General features: G+C 39.8%; 1 protein-coding gene across 5 annotated transcripts in view; it reads right to left on the bottom strand.

Annotated features, from left to right (window-relative positions):
* Positions 1-18,148, bottom strand: part of LOC126634828 (uncharacterized) — a 30,601-nt gene extending 12,453 nt beyond the window's left edge. Inside the window, exons 1-6 of one of the 5 annotated variants that reach the window (XM_050305905.1) lie at positions 17,877-17,921; positions 16,806-16,874; positions 10,890-10,923; positions 8,895-10,099; positions 3,819-3,869; positions 1,821-1,898 (exon numbers count right to left, since the gene is read on the bottom strand). In XM_050305905.1, the coding sequence (XP_050161862.1) occupies positions 1,821-1,898; positions 3,819-3,843 (103 nt within the window). In that variant the 5' untranslated portion in view covers positions 3,844-3,869; positions 8,895-10,099; positions 10,890-10,923; positions 16,806-16,874; positions 17,877-17,921. Of the gene's footprint in view, positions 1-1,820; positions 1,899-3,818; positions 3,870-8,894; positions 10,100-10,889; positions 10,924-16,805; positions 16,875-17,876 lie in introns of those variants that run through there. The other 4 variants (XM_050305742.1, XM_050305653.1, XM_050305830.1 and 1 more) reach the window with 4 other exon arrangements.
* Positions 18,149-22,290: the final 4,142 nt, after the last annotated feature.

Genomic DNA, 22,290 nt, shown 5'->3' with positions numbered 1-22,290 from the left:
CCTGTGTTCAAGTTTGGGACAAGAGTCCTGTTTGTGACACCTCCCGGACTACTGCCCACCCCCAGCCTATCCAAGTGATGAGGGGTGGGGACCCAGAGTAACGAGTCTTGACACAGTGCACTGCTCAGCTACAGAAAAGATACACTGGCATGTCACCAAAACCACTTCAGTCACAAATGCAAAACATACAGGCTGCTGTGAAGAAATTCAACACCATATCTGATCGGCTACAATATTATACTTCTAAATCTTAGCTCTGCAAATAAACTTATCACCAAATGAACTGAAGTTCATTACAAGTTACTTCTTGTAACTGAAGGAGTTTTCTATTAAAAATGCTTATAGTAATAAAATACTATGATTTTTAATATTAACACTTTTTGTGGAGTAACAAAAAGGCAATGTACTAAACAGGGAAGTTTCCAGCTAATACTAGGAAATTTGCTACTTAGGTCTTCACGAGGGAACATATTTCTCTAGGCCACCAGTACATACTGGGAACACTAAGGTCACTGAGAAGCAGCATTGATTGTCCTCTCCTAAGAGTTGTCTAATCTAGCACTTAGAAAGAAAGCAAGCCTTAAAATTAATCTTATTAGTTTTACTATTCCCAAGGACAGACAGGAAAAATATCTCACTGAACAGGAACACTGGTATATCCCACCAAACAGAAAGCCATGAAGAACCAAGACTGATGACATGTCACTAGTGGCACTAAGTCCAGTTGGAGGCCAGCAGGTAGTGGTGTACCCTGGGGTCAATATTGGGTCTAGTCCTGTTACCCTTGCATACCCTAAGCAAGGCTGCTGATGACATACAACTGGGAGATGGTTGATACACCAGGGGCTTGTGCTGCCATCCAGAGAGACCCTGAGTGGCTGGAACTGGGCTGACAGGAAGCTCAGGCTGGTCAGCTGGGGCAAGTGCCAAGTCCTGCATCCAGGGAGGAACAAGCCCAGGCACCAGCACATGCCAGTTGAGGGCTGGTTAGCTGTAAAGCAAATTGTTAGGAAAAGACCTGGCGGACACCAAGTTGAAGATGAGACAGGGAAGGCTGATGGTATCCCTGAGATGGAAAAGGAGCAGTGTTGACAGCAGGCTCCGCTCAGCAACAGGTCAATCCTGAAGTGCCTGTGTCAAGTTCTGGACTTCCCAGTACAAGAGACATGGACATGTGAAGGACCATGAAAATGACGAAGGCACTAGAACATTTCTCCTATGAGAAACAGCTGAGAGAGCTGGAACTGTTCAGCCTGAAGAAGAGAAGTCTCAGAGGGGATCTTGTCAGCATGAATACTTGAAGGGAAGGTGCAAAGAAGTGGGAGCCAGGCTCTTTACAGTGCTGCCCAGTGACAGGACAAGAGGCAATGGTACAACTGGAACAGGAGACACTGTCCGAATATCGGGAAACACGCCTTGACTGCAAGGACGACCAAGCACTGGCACAGGTTTCTCTGAGAGACTGTAGAGTTTTTCACCTTGGAGATATTCAAAAGTCATCTAGACATGGTCCCAGGCAAGCTCCTCTGGGACTTGAGCAGCAGGGTTAAGACCAATTCTGTGGTCTGGGAACAGCTTGTTTCCTTAGATGGCTCCTTCAGGAACAAGTTGTATTAACAGTTAAAGTGTATAAAAGAAGTGGCCTTCACAATATGCAGTGCAACAAGCTAACATTTAAAAGCTATGAGATAGATATTATCCCATAAGATATTGAATACATTTCCAGAAAATGAAACAGTATCTAGAATGCTACCTTTTATTTCAGAAAGCCATTTGGTCACAAATTCAAAGGCACACAATTTATAAAACAAAAAACATACCAACTAGAGGTTCTTCTCTTTTGGGATCATTCATAAAATCCTTCAGACAGGTTATGTACTTTGTAAGTCCTCTCTTCACTAAGGTAAAAAAATACACACATAAAAAGACATTACACATTATACAGTTTGCACATCATGTCCATGATCTTAAAGGAGTTTCTAATGGAGACTTTAATGGGGACAAAATTCACACTCTGAAATACATATGGAAAACAGCAAGGCCTCAGTCCCTCACAGAAAGACTCCAACACCCTGTCTTCCATAACAATTTTACACACAAGACTTAATGTCTTCAAGAAAAGAACCAAACAAGCAAAACAGAACTTCTAACACCCTCCAATTTACTGAGGAAAGATACTAAGTTCACATTCATAGCATGTCCCAGACTCATGAAAAAGAAAAAAAAAGTCTATAAAAAAGGAATGAAAAGCTAAAAAAAAAAAAAAAAAAAAAAAAAGGCAAGGCAAGCCACCAGCCTCCTCCTCTCCTGAAAATCCTAATATACACATAACATTCTGGGACTGCTTGTCTAATATAACAAATGACTCCTGTGCTCTGGGTAGCCCAAAAGCAGCAAAAACACTGGTAGTATATTCCTGAGTTTGAACAAGCAGTGTTTCGATCAGGGTTGTATCTTGCTCCTCACTGAGTTTTAATAGCTTGGTTTTCGCACTTCCTGGTCAACTCAGAATACCAGTAGGGTTCAGCTAAATGCATCTGCTAAACAATCTCAGAAAGGCAGTAAGTGTATTCAAATGTTGGACATTATAAAGGAACATGATGAAGCGTTAAAATATGTATTCCTAATCTGAGAAAAAAATGTGCAGAAATGGAACTCATCTTCCTAATTAGATATAACTGACCAGTGAATTACACAAGAGTCATACAGACTGCTTGTTTCTTCAAATTGGAGCAAGGGAGTAGAAGTACCACAAGCACTGAACTGTTACTGTATTCTTTCCAACTATCGTGCCAGTTTACAGTTTAAAAAACACAAAACCCCCAAAACCTCACAGGGATAGGGAATTCAGGGAATTCCGTATTCATTTTTAAATATTCATTCCATTAGGAATATATCTGTGCTGCCATCAAGTCAAACTCCTGGGTTGCAAACAAAGAGAAATTTCACAAAGTTCCAGTATTAATTGAGATGGAAAACCTCTTGCAATTAGAAGAAACCTCATGGGGACACCTCATGCCACAGGAACAGGGTGGCCTATTCCTACCAAAATTTCAGTATCGTTAAAATCTTTCTATGTTGTTTTGCAGTTATTCTGCCTGAGGTGACATGCAGCAGTAGCATATTCTGACAGAGTTGGAATGTAACAAGTTGGTGCTATATAATTCATCTCCATAAACAAGATTCTTACAAAAATAAATGTATTATGCAGTTCTCATGCATTTGTGTGGCTGTGCAGCAGCTCAGTGTGAACTGGCTATTGCCAAACTGACAGAGAAAGGCACGTGGTCTTCTGGACTTCATAAAGAAAGATCCACACAGAAAAAAGTTAAAGGTCTCTTCAAGGTAATTTTCTTATTATTTCCTTACATACAACTAAATATTCCTGTCTTAGTATCATCTTAATAGCAAACAACTCATACTGTTCTTTGTTTATATGCTGCTGGTTTGTCAAACTTCCACTGTATCATCCGTGTACAGAGAGCATGATGCAAAATTTTTTATTGAAAACTTCAATAACTGACAAAAATTAGCTAAATGCAGTAAGATATCAGATAATCATGAAGGCAGAAAGTATGTCTCAAGTTCGAAAGTCTTTCTGTGAAAATACTTGTAACTTCATATTCTACTAAGACCTCTTCTTAGGAAAGAAAATTAACCAGTGTACAAAGGAAAAGCAATAGTTCAAACGTTTGGCAGTTTGCACTGCTTCTTTCTAGACCAAAATCAACAACTTGCTTTAGTCATCATTAAAAAAAAAAACAACTGATTTCAAAGTTGCATCTGAAAAGGACATTAGGTCATTTATATTCAGCTACCTGGTCTCTGTGCTTCATACTTCATCGGAGTTTGGACTGGAGCTGCAGGACCTAGGATAACAGTTTGACAGTCAGACTACTTCTCATTTCCTTTTATTAAGTACCTAGTAGGTCATCCAAACGTTACAGAATACAACAGTTATCTTCATTTTAAGATTTAATATGGGCTCAGTATTTCATCTTGATAGTTTTCTTTTGTAACTTCACTGCTCTCAGAAAAAGTCTCTCATTCCACTCCCCTTCACCATCAACACAATATACCAAACACACGACTTTAACAGAAGCCCAGAATATTAAATTCTTTCTTGATTTTTAAATGCTTTTCATAGTGGTTACTTATTTTAGTTATTTTAACTCTTCAGTACCATGCATGACAATCAATCTATGCCACAGGTACTCAACAAAAAACTTCCGGTCTAAACATTTAGAGCCTGTACACAGTCCCAGACACAATTAATATACTCATCAAACTGCATCTTCTTTTACATTGGGCTCTGAATATATTCTTAATCACTCAGAGCTTCAGAATGAATTTTCAGATGTATTTTTATAAAGGCACTTCTCCTCCTTTTGGAATGTTTCCCTTGCCCCACACCCCCTTAAATCCAGACACAGACAAACCACTAAATTTTAATTATGTTGTCAGTATTTTGTAAGTCACAGCATTCAAGATTAAAACAAGGTGACACACTAATACTCATTTACTGGAAAAAGTGGAAGTTTGAGTTAAATTACATAGTTGCACATGTGATTCCTATTGAAATGAAGTTTCCTATACACATAGCAAGCACAATATGTTGTACACATAAATTTTTTTCCTCTTTCTGCACAATGCAGGCATTTAAGAGATAGGTACCAAAGCTGTAAATCAAATCAAATCATGGTTGTAAACATTTTGCAAACAACTCTGCAACATTAACATAGGGGAGAGGTCTGGGAAAGCATATCTCCCGTGAGTCCTTGTTGGAGCAGGAGCAGGTGTCCAGAGAGATGCCCACATTATATAAATTATGCATTTTTTTCAGTTAAACGCTTCAAAATTTCTGGTAGCAAGAACAAAAGAAGATCTCCAGGTACTCTGCAAGTACAACAATTCAGAGTTGTTCAGCTAATGTCTGAAGCTCAAATCAGATTCCAGGTCCAGCATCTGCAGACTGACAACATGGCCAAACACTAAATGACACGAACAAGCCCTGCGAAATAAGATTTTTAGTGCTTTATTTTGGTTTTACTTCTAGGAACAAACTGCATTTACAGAGAATTGCACCAGAAGCAGTTCACAGTGCAGTTTGCCTTAACACGGTTACAGTTTACAAATAAGGTCAAGCTAAAAATCAAGTTATAGCTGCTACTATCAACAAAGGTAGCAATTGTGGGGGAGAGGGGGTGAGATTTTTTTTCCCCCTTATTAAAAAAAAAAAAAAGCATTTAGTAAATATCATTGCTTCCAGTAAAAGTTTAACAAAGCAATTATGATCTTAAAGACTCTCCCATTCAGCAACAGTAGGTTTCCAGGCTAACATTTAACTCATGCTTCCTAGCCACATGGTTTTGTAATATTACTAATAAGGTAAATTATATTTCCTAAGCACCCCAAAAACAAAACACAAAGTTTCCCCTAAAGCATATCAGACTGATCAGTGAGCTGAAAATCAGCTGGACTGCCACGCTCAAAGGGAAATGATGAACAGCACAGCCTGCTGCTGCTCAGTAAGCAGCAAAGTGCCCTAAAGACTGATTACAGGGCCCACAACAGTTAATATCAACATCAGTAACCCGGTTGAGGATGCACAGAACACTCTCAGCAAATTCCCAGACGACAGTAGCTTACAGGCAACAACTGATGTCAAAACTCCAATAAAGCAGGACCTTGGGAACATTAAGGCAAACCCCATACTGAGATACAGCACAGGTTGCTTACTTCAGAATACCTTATCCTCCATTATCTGGGACTTGCGAGGCTGGCTAGTACCATCCTTGTTCAGTTCAAGTGGGAAGTGGAGAAAGAAGGAGGGTCCAGCAAAATGGCCACCAAGGCAAACAGCCCAGGGCAAATAATTTATGAGAACAGACTTGGGAGCTGGACTTGTTTAGTCTGGTTAAAAAAAAAGCAGAGACTAAGAGGAGATATAACGGCGTGGATACGTGATCGGCAGCTACAAAGATTTTCAATCCTGTGTGGATGTGACGGAAGTATTACTAAGTAGCAGCCAGAAATAGTTGCTTCAGAAGCAAAGATCAGATGTTAGGATAAAATTCCTCTTTAAGACAGAGGAGTAACTACGGACTGATTAAACAAAGTTTACAGACCCTCTGCCTGAGATGTTCAAGGATTCAGCAAGCAAGGGGAATGATCCAGCACTGGCAGTAGTCCTGCTTCAATCAGGAAGTTAGGAAATCTTATCAGTGTCAGGAAATCCCTTCCAGATGATGATTTTATTTAGTAAGGGCTATTTCCCAGCTATTAATTACCTACGTGAATGAACAAAAAAATCCCTCTCCTTTCAATATTCAGTTACACAGTGCTGAACATATAAAAGGTGAAGAACAAAGAAACATCTGTATGTGTATTTGCAATACACACACATTCCAAATGCCAGAAATATAACAGCCATGTTTCAAAACTTAGGGGCACTATCAGACATTGTCAATTCAGCTACTCAGCAGCAAGGAAGTACTGGGCTCAGCACTGCAGATTCCCTTTTGAATACAAGAGGGGAAGTGCACAAAGACGCCAGATTCCATTGTATAGGGGAACTCCCCAAGAGAGAGGTGGGTAAGGGTGTTGAAGCAGTATTCAATCTTATACTTCTATTATTATGGTTCCTGAAACACTTCCTCTTCTAGTCTTCAAGTCAGAAAAGAAATTCCAGATTGGGTTTTTTTCGAAAACATTGCAGTAGTTATATGTCCCAAAACCTCATGCATAGTTATCAATGTTTAACAGACACTGAGCATGGAGGGACATGTTAAAATAAATAAATTTCTGATAACAAAGCTGAAATGCTGATCAGGATACTGATAAGGTTGTAATTGTTGAACACAGGGCAGAACACAGAAAGTCTGTACTTTCACTGGAGGAAGAACTTGTCATCAGTGCTGTTAAATAACTGCAGCTTATCTTCAGACTGGATTCCTCCCCTTGACTCCATGTCAACCACCACAGTGAAGCTTTCTTTACTCATGAGGCTACACAGAGGTTTTAAGTTGAAAGATGCAGATTAGCAGATCTAATAACTAAGCACCTACAACATTCCTTAATACATTTTTCTTTTGTAATGTTGTAAGAGCCGTACTACAAGCTAACTCTGCAGCTTATTGTAAGGCAGAGAAAAATTCCACAGGTTGTGTAAAAAAAAAATTCATTAATCTACTTCTCTTTGTGTCAAATTAATTTCATCAATAAAGCTAGGTAGCCCAGAAATAGCTTTAATAGGGCTCATACCCTATACTGTGCCTTCTGCCTGAGCTTGACTCACAGTAGTAAACCACTGGATTTTGCTGTTGCCCAGCAAACATTTGCCTAACATGTATGTTGGCATTTCCCCATCATTTAATGCCTCTTGCTCAAAGCAAAAAGTTTTCCAAATGTCTCTATTTTGGCCAACAGGTCTCAGGAAAAAAAGCAGTGTTTGGTTTCCTGCCCTCCTTCTCCCTGAACACATGTGCAAGTACCTCAAAAAGACCTGAAAGAAGTATTGAATCTGTCCAATTATATCACTGTACAAAGGAATCACATGACGAAAATTCATATACTCAGCTGAGCTTTGATTTAACTCTCTTACTGAAGTCTTAAAACTTCAGCACCTTTCATTCCCCTGTCTTCCACTAAGGTGTTCTCCTCTGAACTGCTGAAGAGTAAAAAAAAACCAAACCAAACCAACCAGAACAACCAAAACTGCCCCAGACATCCAATTCTGTCATTATAACAAAAAAACAAAAATGCCCTGTTGACAGTTTTACTATATGGAAATTCACAGGGTATGCAGATGCCCTTCTTACAGAAAGCAGTACTCCTCCAAAAACAAACATCTGGAAACAGAGGTATTTCCTCACTTAAGTGACTTCAAAGACAACATGATTGTACAGTAAAACAGGTTACATGCACTCACCACCTCTGGATTATCAACTTTTGATGAGCTCAGAAAGGATACTGTACATGGCATGTTCCTTTGGGAAACACTCAGAATTCAAATAATTTGTCTTTTTAAATTTTGGTTTACAAACGATAACAGCATTGGAGGTGTTCTCCCTACTGACAAAGGAACTTTTTTTAATTCTGCAGCAAGGAAGAAAATGCAGATGTTGGTGTAAAACATTCTAAATATGTCAAATCTCATCATCTGAAGCACCTGTTCTTCTTTAGACACTTATTGTACATTTCAGATACTTGTCAGATTTTGTCCCAAGTGATTTCCAAGAAAACTCATCCTTCACTTTCACAAAACCCATACATTTTTGTTCCTGGCTCTTTGAACTGCTTTCACATTTCACTCTCACTAGAATATTTGATAAAATGAACATTAGAACAAGATTGCAGAACCAGCAGCAATAACAGGAGTATCTCATTAATTTATATCCTGAAATAATCCTAGATTTATACTTTACACATTGCACCTAATTTAAGAATATCCATACTTTCTATGTTCATTCACAAAACTTTACTACTTAATTCCACAAATGCAGTAAAAGTTTTGTTCATGCTCTACTACATAAATCTGCAAACTGCAGCAAGAGAAATCAGTTATTTAAACTGAAAAATAAAGGCCAAACAAAATCAGAATTTATTCGTTTGTCTCAGTGACAGAGCACAATGAATTTACTGGATCTTGAGGGAGAATTATTTCTGTAATTGGTAATATGTCCATGGGAAAGTTTCAAGAATTTCTGTATAACTGACTGTATAATTCTGCATTGCAGTTCCCAAAATTAAATCTGAATTGCCATCTCGGAAAAAAACTTACTCAGGTGAAAAAGCTTTTCGACTTGTAAAAACACCCAAACCATCACAACTAAACCATACAAATAAATTTTGTTAGGCCAAATTGCAGTCTCTTTTGGACAAACAAACCCTACCAGTGGCTTGCAAACTGGCCTCCCACAACTTGATCTTCAGTGAAGCAAAATGCAGTACTGGTAGAGTAGGATAAAGGAGACATCAATAGTATGAATAATCAGTTTGTATTAGAAGCAGAAGTTTCTGATTGCTTCCAAATGATTGCTGAGGCAGAGACAAAGCACACCTTGCAGTGCTTCTGACATGTGGTACCCTGTGATGCCAGGACTCCTCCAGAAGTTAGAGCTGACTTGTTAACCAAAGGTTCACATCTAGATTCTTCACTTTAATAATCAGATATTTTAATTTCTCCCTTCTCGTTCTGTAAGATACATCACAGTTAAAAGATTCCAAGTCATGACATTTCCAAAGATACAGTGTTTGTAGCGTGCACACATTCTTGACCCAAATTCTCCATGGGACACTGAGCTTGCAGTACACACAGGACTGTTTTCTTAAGACGTAGGTATTTGCAACAGGCTCCTGCATCCCACCATTCTTTTCATAGTTTTGTTGCCACACCTTCTTTCACCTTAGTCAAGTCTCACTTTCTGTCCCATGCATCCTTTACATTATTCCTCCAAAACAGGATTTTATGATCTTGAAGAAAGAACCTCTTCAGCTACTGAGTATTACTTTTAATGATCATTTTTTACAAGAAATTAAAAGAAATCTGTAGAAAGTGTCTTTCACTAAAACCCCTTGCCCATAGCCACATGGATCTGTTCTTGTTGCTGAGGTACAAATATCATTTTGGAGTGCTTGAATCCTTTGGATTTTGAGGAGACCTGTAAGTTTTCACAATTTATTCAAATTCTTTCAAGGAGCTCCATTACCAGTATTTCTAAAAAGAGAAGATCTGCATGTGATAGTCATGTCTGCTGAAGGCAAAATCTCATAATTGTTCACAAGCTTGAATGACATGTCTTACACTAATTTTCTTATCAACACAAAACCATGAGAGCAGATAACGAAGTCCAGTTTCTTAGAGGGTTGTCTCTGACCAATGCTTTTATCTATCTTTCTTGTGTGTTGATTCTTCAGGGTCCAGCTCAGGCTGCAGCACCTCCCTCAGTACAGGACTGACACCATCACTCTTCTCTGTGCAGATGTGTATTTTCAGGCACCCTTGATCAACTTGGTTCAAAAAGATTGCGAGGTTCAAAAGATACTGGGGAACAGATGACAAAGCCGGAACGTAAGCCTTGTTTCTTGGGAGAACAGGCTAAGAAGATAAAGTAGAAGTGAAAGACTTATTTCTTGTGATGACTGACTGTATAACCATTTTGGGTTTTAATCATCTCATTGGTTTTTATCAGTATTCCCATATCTGCCTATGTACTCTGCTTCCTGTACATCATCATAAGTACCTGTACAACAGGATTTTCATTTCCACTGTGAGCTAGTTATATCCCACACTTTCAACTTCTCACCACAACTTTTATTTTCATTGACATACAACAGTCTGGACTCACATTCTCAGTTTCTGGGGGAAAAGACACCCCAACAACTGAATTCACCTTGAATACATCTTTGCTACTCCAAGTCCACTACAATAACGAGAGGAAGAACATTCCTGTGATGCAGTCAAGCAATTTCAGCACTGGTAGAGCTGCATCTGCAATGGTGCTGTGTTAGACTGCTGATTTAGCTTCTTAACATAGTGCCTGAAGCTCAGCAGTGAGCGCATAAAGCTGACAGAAAAGCGAGAGATGGTTTAGCCTGGGAAGGTGAGAAACTAAAACACTGACTATACATCCCTCCACTACAGAGATATACAAACATTTACATGTGGAAAGGCATAATTAAGGTTTTGTGCTCTAAAATAATTCTTTGCTCCACAGTTCACTAGACAGAAATCTCAGAAGAATGTTCAGCATATAAACAGAACCACAGTTACAGACACATAAAGCTGTCAAATGCAAGTACCTGAACTACTAAAACAGCAACAAACATTAAAATCCCCAAGCAATATCTGTCCTAGGAGGCTGGAAAGAAAAAAGTGTTATACTTACAATAGACAGTCTTGGGTCTCAGGGTTTTCTCTTTCTTTAATTATGAAGATGCAAGTCATCCCAAAATAAAATAAGAAAAAGGAATTAATGTGCTGTACCATTTGAAGGAAAAACCTAGTACTTCCTGAGAAGCCTTCGCAGACCAATCACATTACAGGCCAAAGTTTCCATTGTCATATAGGAAAAATTAGAGCCTTTATGATTTTCTGCAAAAGCTGGAAGTACTGACAAAAGCGTACTTACAGTTAACACAAGTTTAATTTCAAGAAAGCCTTATTATTTAAGTTTCAAGAGATGATTATGGATTGAAACACAACACCTCAGAGATGCCAGGAAAACCTTGAGTTCTGCATGACTGTAGCTCCTAAGCTTGCAAAGGTTGGAGTTCCAACAAAAAAAAAAAAAGAGAAAGAAAACCTCTCCAGAACCCCCCACCATTTTGAGTAGATTTGGTTAAACCTTAAGGCTAGCCAAATCTCATGAAAGATCACTCATATAATGAAGAACAGGAAAAGTGGGTTTTATCAGCTGAATCCAGAACAGATCACTTTCTGCCAGAATCTAAGGAAAAGAGGAACTTAAATTTCCATTCAGAACATGGCTAAAGCAATCCTGACTCTTTTTGAGAGTTTTTTGGCAAATAAACACAAACTTGCCATTTACATGAAAGAAACAATAAGCATGATCATTGCACCCATAAAGCATCTGTCTGTCCAGAGCAGTCCATGGAGTTAAGTGCTATATTTTCAGAATTCAGTGGCATGGAAGAGATAATGCACATGGGTGTGACAATTCAATAGGAAGCAAGACTGACACAAGAAAGTTCATTGTTTGAGAAGCCAAACAGTTGTCCTTCCATGGCATTTAAGGAGTTACCCAAGTTCTAATATCGCCACAGATAGTGGATGGTTTTGTATAAGCTCAGAAGGATTTTGTAAACTTAAAATATAGACACAACTTCCCCTGCCTTTATGCTGCTCCAAGTTTTTGTTACTTGCCATTCTGCAGATTTACCACAAACAGCTGCTAATACCAAGTTTTTCAGACAAGCGCAGAAAACATTAGCAACTGTGAGCTGCCGCTCAAAAGAATGTCCTTCTGACCATTTTCAGACGATCAGCTTTGATTGCACTTCGTTTACTGCTGATATCACAAATGGAGTTTCAGCACTGAAGCTAAGGGGTCAATTTTACTTGTGATCCCTTCTACTTCATCAGGAATTAAGATTCTCACACATTAGGTAAGGAACTTATTCTCTGTCCTGGGTTAGGTGTTGCAACAGCTGTTTTTGAGCTGAGACTCTGAAAAGTTAGAGTAACTTTTAACAAAGTGTCTAACTTTGAGACGTCAAAACTCAAAAACTACTGTTTTTAAGGGTTCAAACCTCCCACATACACTGTAATCTGTGAGAGGTACTGCACAGAGTAGTTTTCCACACAATTCAAGTTCACGGTTTATCTAACAGAAGAGTTTCACAAGCATAGTTAAGTATTACATAAATATAATTTAGTTGTTCTTAAACATATACACTCTTGAAATACACCTGTTAAATGTCAGCAGCCTATACATGGAAATTCTATTTATTTTAATTCTTCAAGCAAATCAAGTTTTTGGTTGGTTTGTTTGTTTTCTGTATGGTTTGTTTGTTTTCTCAAAAGAAAAGCTCCACAATTCAAGTCTCTCTGGATCATAAAGATAGGCTGTAGAACACAACAGCATGCTTTTTGAGACCAAATATAAATAATGTAATAACCAGGTAATTTTCCTCTAACTGAAACATAGCTATGTTAGCATTCCAAGTATCAATACAAAAATGCCCGACTGAAATGCTTTTCCAGCATGGTTGATTTTAATGCCATAAGAAAGGGCAGAAAAGTTGCCTGTACATCAGGTATTTTCAACCACAGGTTCTGATGCACAACAACCAAGGATAAGAGGCAGAAGAAACCTTGAAGGTTTCTTGAAATATGAAGGAACCTTGAATCTTTGACAGAACCAGAAACAATCTTCATCTGTGCTCCAAAAACAGTTCACAGAAGAGGCAACACTTCTGCTAGTGCCATACCTGCAAAGGGTCATTCAAAAGACATGGAAAAAAGACATTCCACTCTAGGATTTCCTTTCTAGTAAGCTGAGCAATAAAGCAAATGCATATTCACAAAACCAGAATAAAATATATCACATATCACCATATCTCAGGTATATGCACAGCAGGTATATTTTGTTTGGGAACTGTTCCCTCAAAAGGCCTAGACTTTTACTCAGCTGTCAAAAAAACCCAAAACAAAACAGCCAAACAAACTCACCTTTCATGCAGTGTATCCCCCATTTACTCTCACAGGCTTGGTTCAATGAAAAGCATTAGTAAGCTTAGTTGTTTTCCAAATATTTTGTCATAAAGGATAGAAGTAACATTCAACTATTTTTCAAAGCATATCATAAAAGACAATTCCAGTTTCCAGAGCCAAGAATTATACACACAGGTATGAATGATATTTCGGCTAAGTCACTTTCTGCAACTCCCCATCCCATCAATACCTGTTCAGCAACAAAACTGCAAAACCCACCACTGTGCAACTACACAGAGGTCACACGGCACTCAGTGCACAAAAAACACACAGCCTTGTACTGGGATCACCCAGTCCCTCAATCTTTTGTCCAGCAGCACTTTTTACACGAGTTTGGCCTCATGAACTACCAGCACTAGTAAAAAATTAGATGTGCATTCTTATTACTCAAGCTCCAGTTGAAGGATGTGGAAAGCATCACAGTCATTAACACTGAAGTCAGTGAGGAACACAAACTCTCGGCACAACAAAGAATCAACTCTCAGGGATAGAACTCTGAAGAGGTACCCTATGTAGAATAAAAATATTAGCTAATATTTTGTAAATTAATTCAAAGATTTGTGAACTTCTATGTTTCAGTTCCATATACAATAGAATGCGAGTGCTAACAACTTTTATCAAATTAGGTAACTGATCATCTACTACTTGACTAATTAAAACACTGTGACTTGTTTGGAAAAAAATATCCACATAAACTTCAAAGTGCAAATGGAAAAGGCTTCAAATAAGCAATACCTTATCAGGTAACCAAACTAGGAAGAAAGTCATTGCACTCACTAATGATTTGCTTGATACATTTTTAAGTTATTTCTATTTGCAGGATGTCACCCAGAGGGTTACAGAGCATTGAGCCTGCAAATATACAAATGCAAATACAAATTAAACAACTCAGGACCCACTTTCTTGTGAGAATGTAGACTCAGATTAATGCACAAAATTATTTGCCTCCAACACAGAGGAATTTCATGAGGCTTTAGGTATAGGCTTATTCTCGTTTAGTTGGGGAAGTAACAAAATATTCTGTGTAAAACTTCCGTCCAAATTATAACAATTCTCAGCAGTCTGCCTAAGCAACCAGGAAGAGGCAGGTGTATTTACATTTTGCCCTCCAGCAGCAAATTATTTAGGCACTGTCAGTTCAGACAGTCAGACTTAGTCAGTACAGGAAAAACATCCTAACCATCTCTAACTCATCAAAAGCAATCTCTCTGGAGTCCAAGGAGTACAGCACACTGGAATCACACTTTTTCAATAGAATAAAGAGTTTGACTTAATTATTTCCTTATACATATGTCACTATTACAATCCTCCCGAGTTTTATGGGAGCGATGCATTCGATACAATTTACCTAAGAAGTATTCTTAGATGTTTGCAAAGCGACCTCCTCTGAAGAAACTATGCAATCCATTTTAATGCTTAGGAGTCAATGGTACTGATACTCAGGAGAACAACCCAATCAACATATAGAGATGAAACAAAGGTATGCAGAAACAACTTATGTACCTATCCAAAGTCCAGCATAATCAAACTATCCAGGTGACCAAAAAAAAAATAAGATAGAATAGCCATGTACACAGAGTCAACAGAAGTATTATGTGTCAGGTAGCTGAGCTTTACTATCACAGCTACTCAAAATAACACATTTTACTTTGAATAGCTATGGAAATGTAGGCCAATGAAATTAGAATCATTTCACACATGTAGCGTGCATTTACATTTGTTTCTTGGCATGTTCCCAGTGACTGTCCTTCTGATGGAGTGCTTTTTCTTTTTTTGTAACACTTTTTGGTGGAGGGCAAGCACCTCTAACAATGCTGTTTTAAAAACAAATGGGTAACTGATAGGAAAAAAGTAATCTAACTAAAATTATAAAAATGGCTGGGGGGCTGGTATGGACAGTATTGTGATTTAGGTAAAGAACTACTATCTTCTCTCCATTTTGTTATGTTGTTGTCAGGACATCCTTTGGTAGTAGTTTGAAGAGGAACTCCTATAGCCAGGAACAAACTAAGAGCTCTTCACTATCAACACCTAAGCTGCATCAAAAAGGAACATAAGCTCAGGGCTTTTATGGTTACTTCAAACCTATTGGCACAAAAACTTGAAATAACTCTACGATTTCTGATCTTTTCCCACCAAAACATACAATAGATTTAATAATTTAAAGTAAGGAATTAGAGATAACTGAAAAGAATGATGAGGCAATCTTGGAGCAGCCACATGACTTACAGGACTCCACACACCAGGACTATCATCTAACACTCACCCAGTTTTTCAACCTGCCCAATTCTTGTTCCCTATCAGTTTGCAGGCCTTCCTTGACACAAGAAAGTTTGACAGACGTTGCCAAGCACACATGGATTTCCAAAAGTGAAACAGAAGGAAAACTACATGCAGATTTTCTGAGAAAACAACCACTAGTTTTTCTGCTTTAAAAGGGAAAAACAGCAATAATTGGATTGCTATGAAAGTTAGCTAAGGAAAAAAAAAAAAGAAACAACCACAAAACCAAAGGAATTCCTTGCATCAGCAAGGACATTTGGCAGGACATGAAAATACTACAAGGGAACAAGAAGACTCAATCCTGGAGGAAAAAAAAGTGTTTGGAGAAAGTGGAGCCACTGACTCAAATAAGAATCAACGCCACTAAAGCGATCAGCAGGCAGATAAAATACTATTAAACTGTCTTGAAAGCAAAGAGGTGGGGAGATGTCCCTCATCTACAACAACAAAAAAAAGGGCCTACAAACACTTGAGAAAGACAGTATTGCAGTTAGTCTTTAATGGCCCAGGAAGAACAACGTGTCATTAAGAAAATGTCAGAGCAGGCACCTCAGTGCCACAACTATACAAACAATCTGATGACACTGGAGTACAGACAGCTATGTCTCACCTTTATAGACTGAGAACGCGGTGGAATTTTAAATACAAGACAATCATCAGCCAATCAACAGTCAAACGTTCAGCCAAACAACATTTGCAAAAGCCTCGTCTCTAAATACATCCTCTCAGAACGTTGTCTAATAATTTAATTCATTTACTTGTTTTATGCTTAAACCAGGGAGCTGTTATTGAGATGCTTGGAAAAAAAAAAAAAACACCAAAAAACCAGAACTGTCAGACTTGTTAGTTGAATCTGTGTTAGCCCTCCAGAAAATGAGAACTGATGTTACTATCAAAGTAACAAGTCAGCCAGTTTCCAGTTTTGTTCACAGTACAGGTGAGCTATGTAGACTTTGCAAAACAGAACAGTACCTTTACCAACTGTATCCAAAACCAGAAGGTTACATTCTTTCACCATTTCTGGCTCCCCGAGTAATTCAAATGCTAATTTCACAATTAGCACACATTTACCTTTAGGTATGGCTGATGTTTTAGGTTAACATGCTGTACAAAGTGCAGTTGTGAGACTCCCACCTCCTTATGTTTTTCTTGGGATATTTCAAGCAAATTACTGTGACGGATCCATCAATAAGTTAGATAAGCACTTGAAGCCGTGTGAAATCAAGAACTGAGTCCCAGATTTATGATTAACTTTGCATATACATCTAATACGGAAAAGGTTTACCTTTCTATGCTTCGTACCACGATAGTGTGACTGGAGACTTATAGAACTCACACAAGAAACTTTACAAACCTGAAAGAGATAAATTGAAAGCACACTGTCAGTTACGCTACAGATATCCTGCAGTTGGTGCTAAATAAGAACTTGAAATACACCCATTCCTACCGTGTAATTCTCAAGGTCTTCTTTGGCTTAAGAGTACACTTTGCATGACATTTAAGACAGAAGCATACCACTAAAATGACCTAGAAATAGTATCCAAACCTGTTCAAATGATGCTTAAATACATGTTTATTAAACAAATCAGGTGGTAAGAAGTTTTTAAGAGCTTTCCTCTTCTCTCGTACCACTACTTTCTGGACTCTCAGTTTTCTAAACATCTTCAGGCTAGAAAGCCAGCAAAAAAAGGATGATCACATAGTGACTAGACAGGAACAGAGGCAAAATTATGCCCTAGAATAACTGCAACCCTGTTCACTGTTACATCAAAGCGCTCAGAGGAACAATGGAGGAAGACATCTGCATTTCATTAAGATCCACATGACACATATACACACACTATTGCAATAATTAACGGAAAACGTTACAGATGTACAAATATTTCGTACTATCTTTAGCTTTTTTTTAAAAAAAGGAAAGACTAATGCATGCTAATATTATCTATTCTCTTGACGTACTGTTGCAGAACTTGAACGCGCCAGGAAAACATTCAGTGCTAGAACAATAATAGGATATCGACAAATTTAGCACGTTGCAGCCTTCAAAAGATAAACGGGCCCTTGCAGCCCGCCTATGAGAAACACTGACCAGATTCTGGAAAGGCTACAATTAAGAACCATCACACCTCACCCCTGGCGGCTCAAGAACAGCCTGAGTTCATAGAACCCTGAGTCAAGCAGCTCTCCCAGGGGCCGACCACGTTATTCTCCTCTCCCATTACAGCCCCTCTCACTCACGGGTCCCCCACACCGCGCCCGGCTCAGGTCGGAGAGCGCGGGCTCCGCTACCCGCACACCTCGCAGTGCCCGCACTCGAGCGCCCGCCCCTCAAGAGCCACCGAAGAAACGCACTCACTTCGCAATAAAACACTTTTCTTTCAAATTTCGCTTTGCCGTCTTCTGCCTTAACCTCCTCAGCCACGGCGCTCATCCTGCACAGCCGGGGCGGGGCGGGGCGGTAAACCAACAAATCAACAATAAATCCAACTCTCGTTCGCAGGGCGCTTGCCAGCGGTCCGCTGGGGGCGGGGGAGGCGCGGCGGGCGGATGGACTGTGTTATTATTCGGCCATTTAGGCGTTATCGCTGTATTTCAGCACCAAACCGCATCCCTCGACACCAGCACTGCTTTCGGGGAGGTGGAGAGCCTCACGCCTGCTGCGTCACTTCCGCCACCGCCGCCGCAGCCACGCCCCGGGCCAATGGCGAGCCGCCATTGGCGGGCGGCTGCGCGCGCCTCGGCCAATGGGGAGCCAGCGCTGCGCCGCGCGCAGGGTGGCGTGGGCACGTCTGCTTTCTGTCAGTCCGTCCGTCCGTCCGGCTGTCTGTCTGTCCGTCCGTCCCAGAGCCCCCTGGCGGGCCGGGGAGGGCAGCGCCACAGCGGGGTGAGAGAGGGCGCCGGGGCCGGCTCAGGCATAGGTGGATGCTGCGGCCAGGCCAGGGTGGATGCTGGGACCAGTTTAGGTCACAGTGGGTGCTCGGACCAGTTTGGGATGGATATTGGGACCAGCTTAGGACAGAGCGAGTGCTGGGAACAGTTTAAGGTGGATACCGGGAGCAGTTGAGGAGGGGAGCTGGGAGGGGTTCAAGGGGGGAATACTGGGACCAGTTCAGCCCAGGATGGGTGCCAGGAGCAGTCTAGGCTGGATACTGGGACCAGCTGAGGGTGCACACTGGAACCAGGTCAGGCCAGGGTGAGTGCTGGCTCCAGTGTAAGGTGGGTACTGAGTCCAGTTCAGGCGGGGGGGGGCAGGTACTGGGGCCAGTCAAGAGCAGATACTGGGAGGGGCCCAGCGTGGGCAGGTGCTGGAACCCGTCCAGAGGGGATATTGCAAACCAGCTGAGTTCGGGGTCTGGCACCAGTCCCAGAGTGGGCGAGTGGTGGGCCCGGTGTGGGGAAGAGGCAGGAAACACAGGTGGCAGTGGCTTTAATTTAAATGCAAATGTTTTATTTTAAAATGTCTCAGCTTTACACTTCTGGCTGGTAATAAATGTAAAATATAATTTAAGAAGTATGCTTGAAAGTTCCTTCTAAGAGCAGGCTGAGGAGACAGTACAAAACACAACAGAAAAAGTGCTCCAGGTTCGAACAACATGCCAAAACATCAGATCCACAGCTCACTGCCCGGTTTTATTGAGCAACAAATATATTTTATAGGTATGTTAGTGATACACTGTGACACCCATGATACTCCTACACACGAAGCAGCAGAGCTGGTGTTGCTCACACATTACCAAAGGTGATTCCACAGGATTCCCTGGGATGGCTTCCCTGGGGCTGGGGGAAGGCTCTGCCTGCCCTGCCACTGGGCTGCCAGAATGCTTCACCTCTCCAAGTGGGGAGCGTGCACACCCCAGCCACGTGCCCCAAAGCAGGCATCACCTGCCTCGTCCAGCACGTTTTCCTGTAGTGCTGGGGTGGTCGTGGTGTTCTTTCCAGAAATACACCCAAAAAAAAAAAATATTTGTGGGGGTCATGGAATGCCAGATAAGCCAAAACTGTTGGTAGAACTCCATACACGTGTTTGTTAGTCACAGAACCATAGAATGGTTTGGGTTGGAAGGGATTTTAAAGATCATCCAGTTCCAACCCCCTTGCTGTGGGCAGGGACACCTCCCACTAGATGAGGTTGCTCAGAATTAGTCTTGTCCTGCACTGTGTTCCTTCAGGAGAAGCGGGAATGACATTTCTAATACAGTATTATTAGTGAAGTTTGATGGCAGATTATACCCCTCAGTGATGATGTTATTGGTACTCATATTTTCCATGGCATTTCTGTAGCAGGCAGTGTCTTTTACATGGAGTCACACTAAAATGCTTGATCATTATTTGTGGTTCTAATCTCAAAATCTAAATTGAAAACATTGCATTGTACATGTCATGTAATGCTGCCATGCCTTTCTTTGTTAAAAAAAATATTACAAATTAAAAGTGCAATTGCACAGTGAAAGAATGCACACGTAGAAAAAAAAAATGAGATAAGCAAAAAGGAGAAAATACGGTCCTTGATTTTTTGGAAGAGATACCATGTCTAAAGAAAAAAGGATTTAGCAGCATATATATACTTGCAGAACTAAACTGTTAGTGGTAGCTCAGAGTTTCTTGACAGTACAGCCTCCTGAAGAGAGTTTCACCACCAAAGTGACTTTTTTTCTGCTTTAGGAGTACAGCTGTAATTAGTGAGTACCTCTGTCTTAAAAAGGAGGGCAGGGAGAAATAGGGGATTGCACTTCTGCTTAACACTGTTCTTCTGGCAAAACTTTTGAAGTATGCCTAAAGTGGAAATAAAGCTACAGACACAGAAAACTGAAAGGGTGGAGACCAAAATGCACCATCCTGTACAATCAGAAAGGTGGAAAAGGTAGAGGAGGTAAAAGGAACTGCCTTTAAGCAAGAAAGTGTTCTTTGGTTTTGTTAAGGAGGAGTTCAGGAGGGAAGGGGTGTAAGGACGGACCCTTTCAGAAGAGGGAAGTTTTTTGACCGTATAGAGGAAGAATCTTCTATAAGGTAAGAGTAGAAACAAAACTGAATACTGTTACTGAGAATTGACATAACTTTTGCCTTTTTGAAGTTCTTTCTTAGAAAGGCAAAATTTAAAAAACCAAAAAAAATTTTGTTTACACACAGCAGTTGATGCTTGCCTTTTCTTATTTCACATTTAAATGAACAAAGGAAGGATACATATGGTCCAAAAAAAAGTTAAGAAAAAGAGATTCAGAAGAGAGTACTGACATGCTCCTGTGGTGCAAATGAGGAGCTCTGCTTCACCTGATGTTTTTTAACATAGCCTTTTAATTAGTTAAATACAATTACTAGAACTAGCTAAGCAGCTGATGTTCTTTTGTTGCCTTCTGTCACATCTTTGTATTAGTCACTGGAATACCATAATTCTACCACTACAAATGTGAAACTGGAGCTGTCTCTGGAGCTCTGTTGCATGAAGGAAATCCTGAAAAACTTCAGACTGCACAGTTGGAGCATCAGCTTCACAATTACCCACAGCAAGAGAGTTAATGCACACACTGAATTTGCCAGAGTTTGGAAGACTAACCCCAGGAAAACAACAGAAGCACTTCATGCTTCCTAGAATGATATCTTCAGTCTGATTGAGAAATGCAATTTAGCACTGAATTGCCTCAGTCCTTGTTTTCAAAAAATTATTTTTAGCCTGAAAAGTTATAACAGTTACAAAATCGGTTCTACAGAAAAAAAGAAAAAGGACATGATTTCAGACCACAGAGTTTTTAACCTTATGTGGAGAATTAATGCTGTAATCACAAAATAATTACACCTTGATGGCAATATGTATCCATGATGGTGATCTTTTCTCTCCCCAAAATTTCTCTTAACAATTGTTTTTTGACTTTCCCTCCAAATGTCCACTCATAGAAAGTTTTTGCCTAAGCACAAGCAAGTGCTTGGATCTCCATATGTTAGTTTTTTTGTTTTTTTAAAAGTACTTTGTGGGATTAGTATGTTTTCCAGCCTGTTGCTGGTGACTTTGTTCAGAAGTTTTTCTGATAGCATTATAGGGAAATGTATTCTTAATGACAAAAACACATGCCACTTGTCATTGAAACACGACAAAGATGTCTTTGTTAGGGTGGTAGTGTCTATGGACATAAGCTACTCAGTGCAGCCCTCCTGTATGAATCTCCTTCAAATTGATAAAAACCTTGTGACTAAATCCTGAACATGGCCACCAGCACTATCTCTTGCTCACTACATGTTACAAATGCCTGTTTCAATTGTGACACGTGATTTCACACAGGACTTTGCAAGATTTAAAAGAGGAAAAGAAACTCCAGGGAGAGAAACTGCTGTTCTTTTGAGAAATTTTCTAAAATCTAGTTTAGATGTAGGGATTTTGTCTGAGTATGATCAGAAAGGTATTTCCATTTTTAATGTTTACACTAAGAGAGGAGGGAAAAAGAGAGGAAAAGAGCAGAAATGAAGGAAAGAAAAATAGAACAACATCTCTATACCCCTGTCATTCTGAGTTTGGTTTTTTAGTTACTCTAAGGAAAGAAAATGAGTATGTTAACATTTTTTACCACTACCTAAGGCAATCTATGTATTCATAGGTAGGGGAAATGGTGTCTTTTAACTATTTCAATTAAAACATCACAACTTGTTAAGACAAAATAATGGCTTCTCTGAAAAAACTGCAGTGGTTGAGGCTGTCCTATTTAAATTCCAATATGGCTTCAACATAAAGAGCAGCAGAAGCTGATCTTATCCCGCAGAATATTCCTTGCCTCTAGGCTTGT

The sequence above is a fragment of the Myiozetetes cayanensis genome, unplaced genomic scaffold (assembly GCF_022539395.1).
Source record: "Myiozetetes cayanensis isolate MyiCay16 unplaced genomic scaffold, myiCay2020 scf1, whole genome shotgun sequence".
NCBI classification, from domain to species: Eukaryota; Metazoa; Chordata; class Aves; order Passeriformes; family Tyrannidae; genus Myiozetetes; species Myiozetetes cayanensis.
Note: the sequence above shows the minus strand (reverse complement) of the source record. Positions and strands in the feature narration are given on the sequence as shown.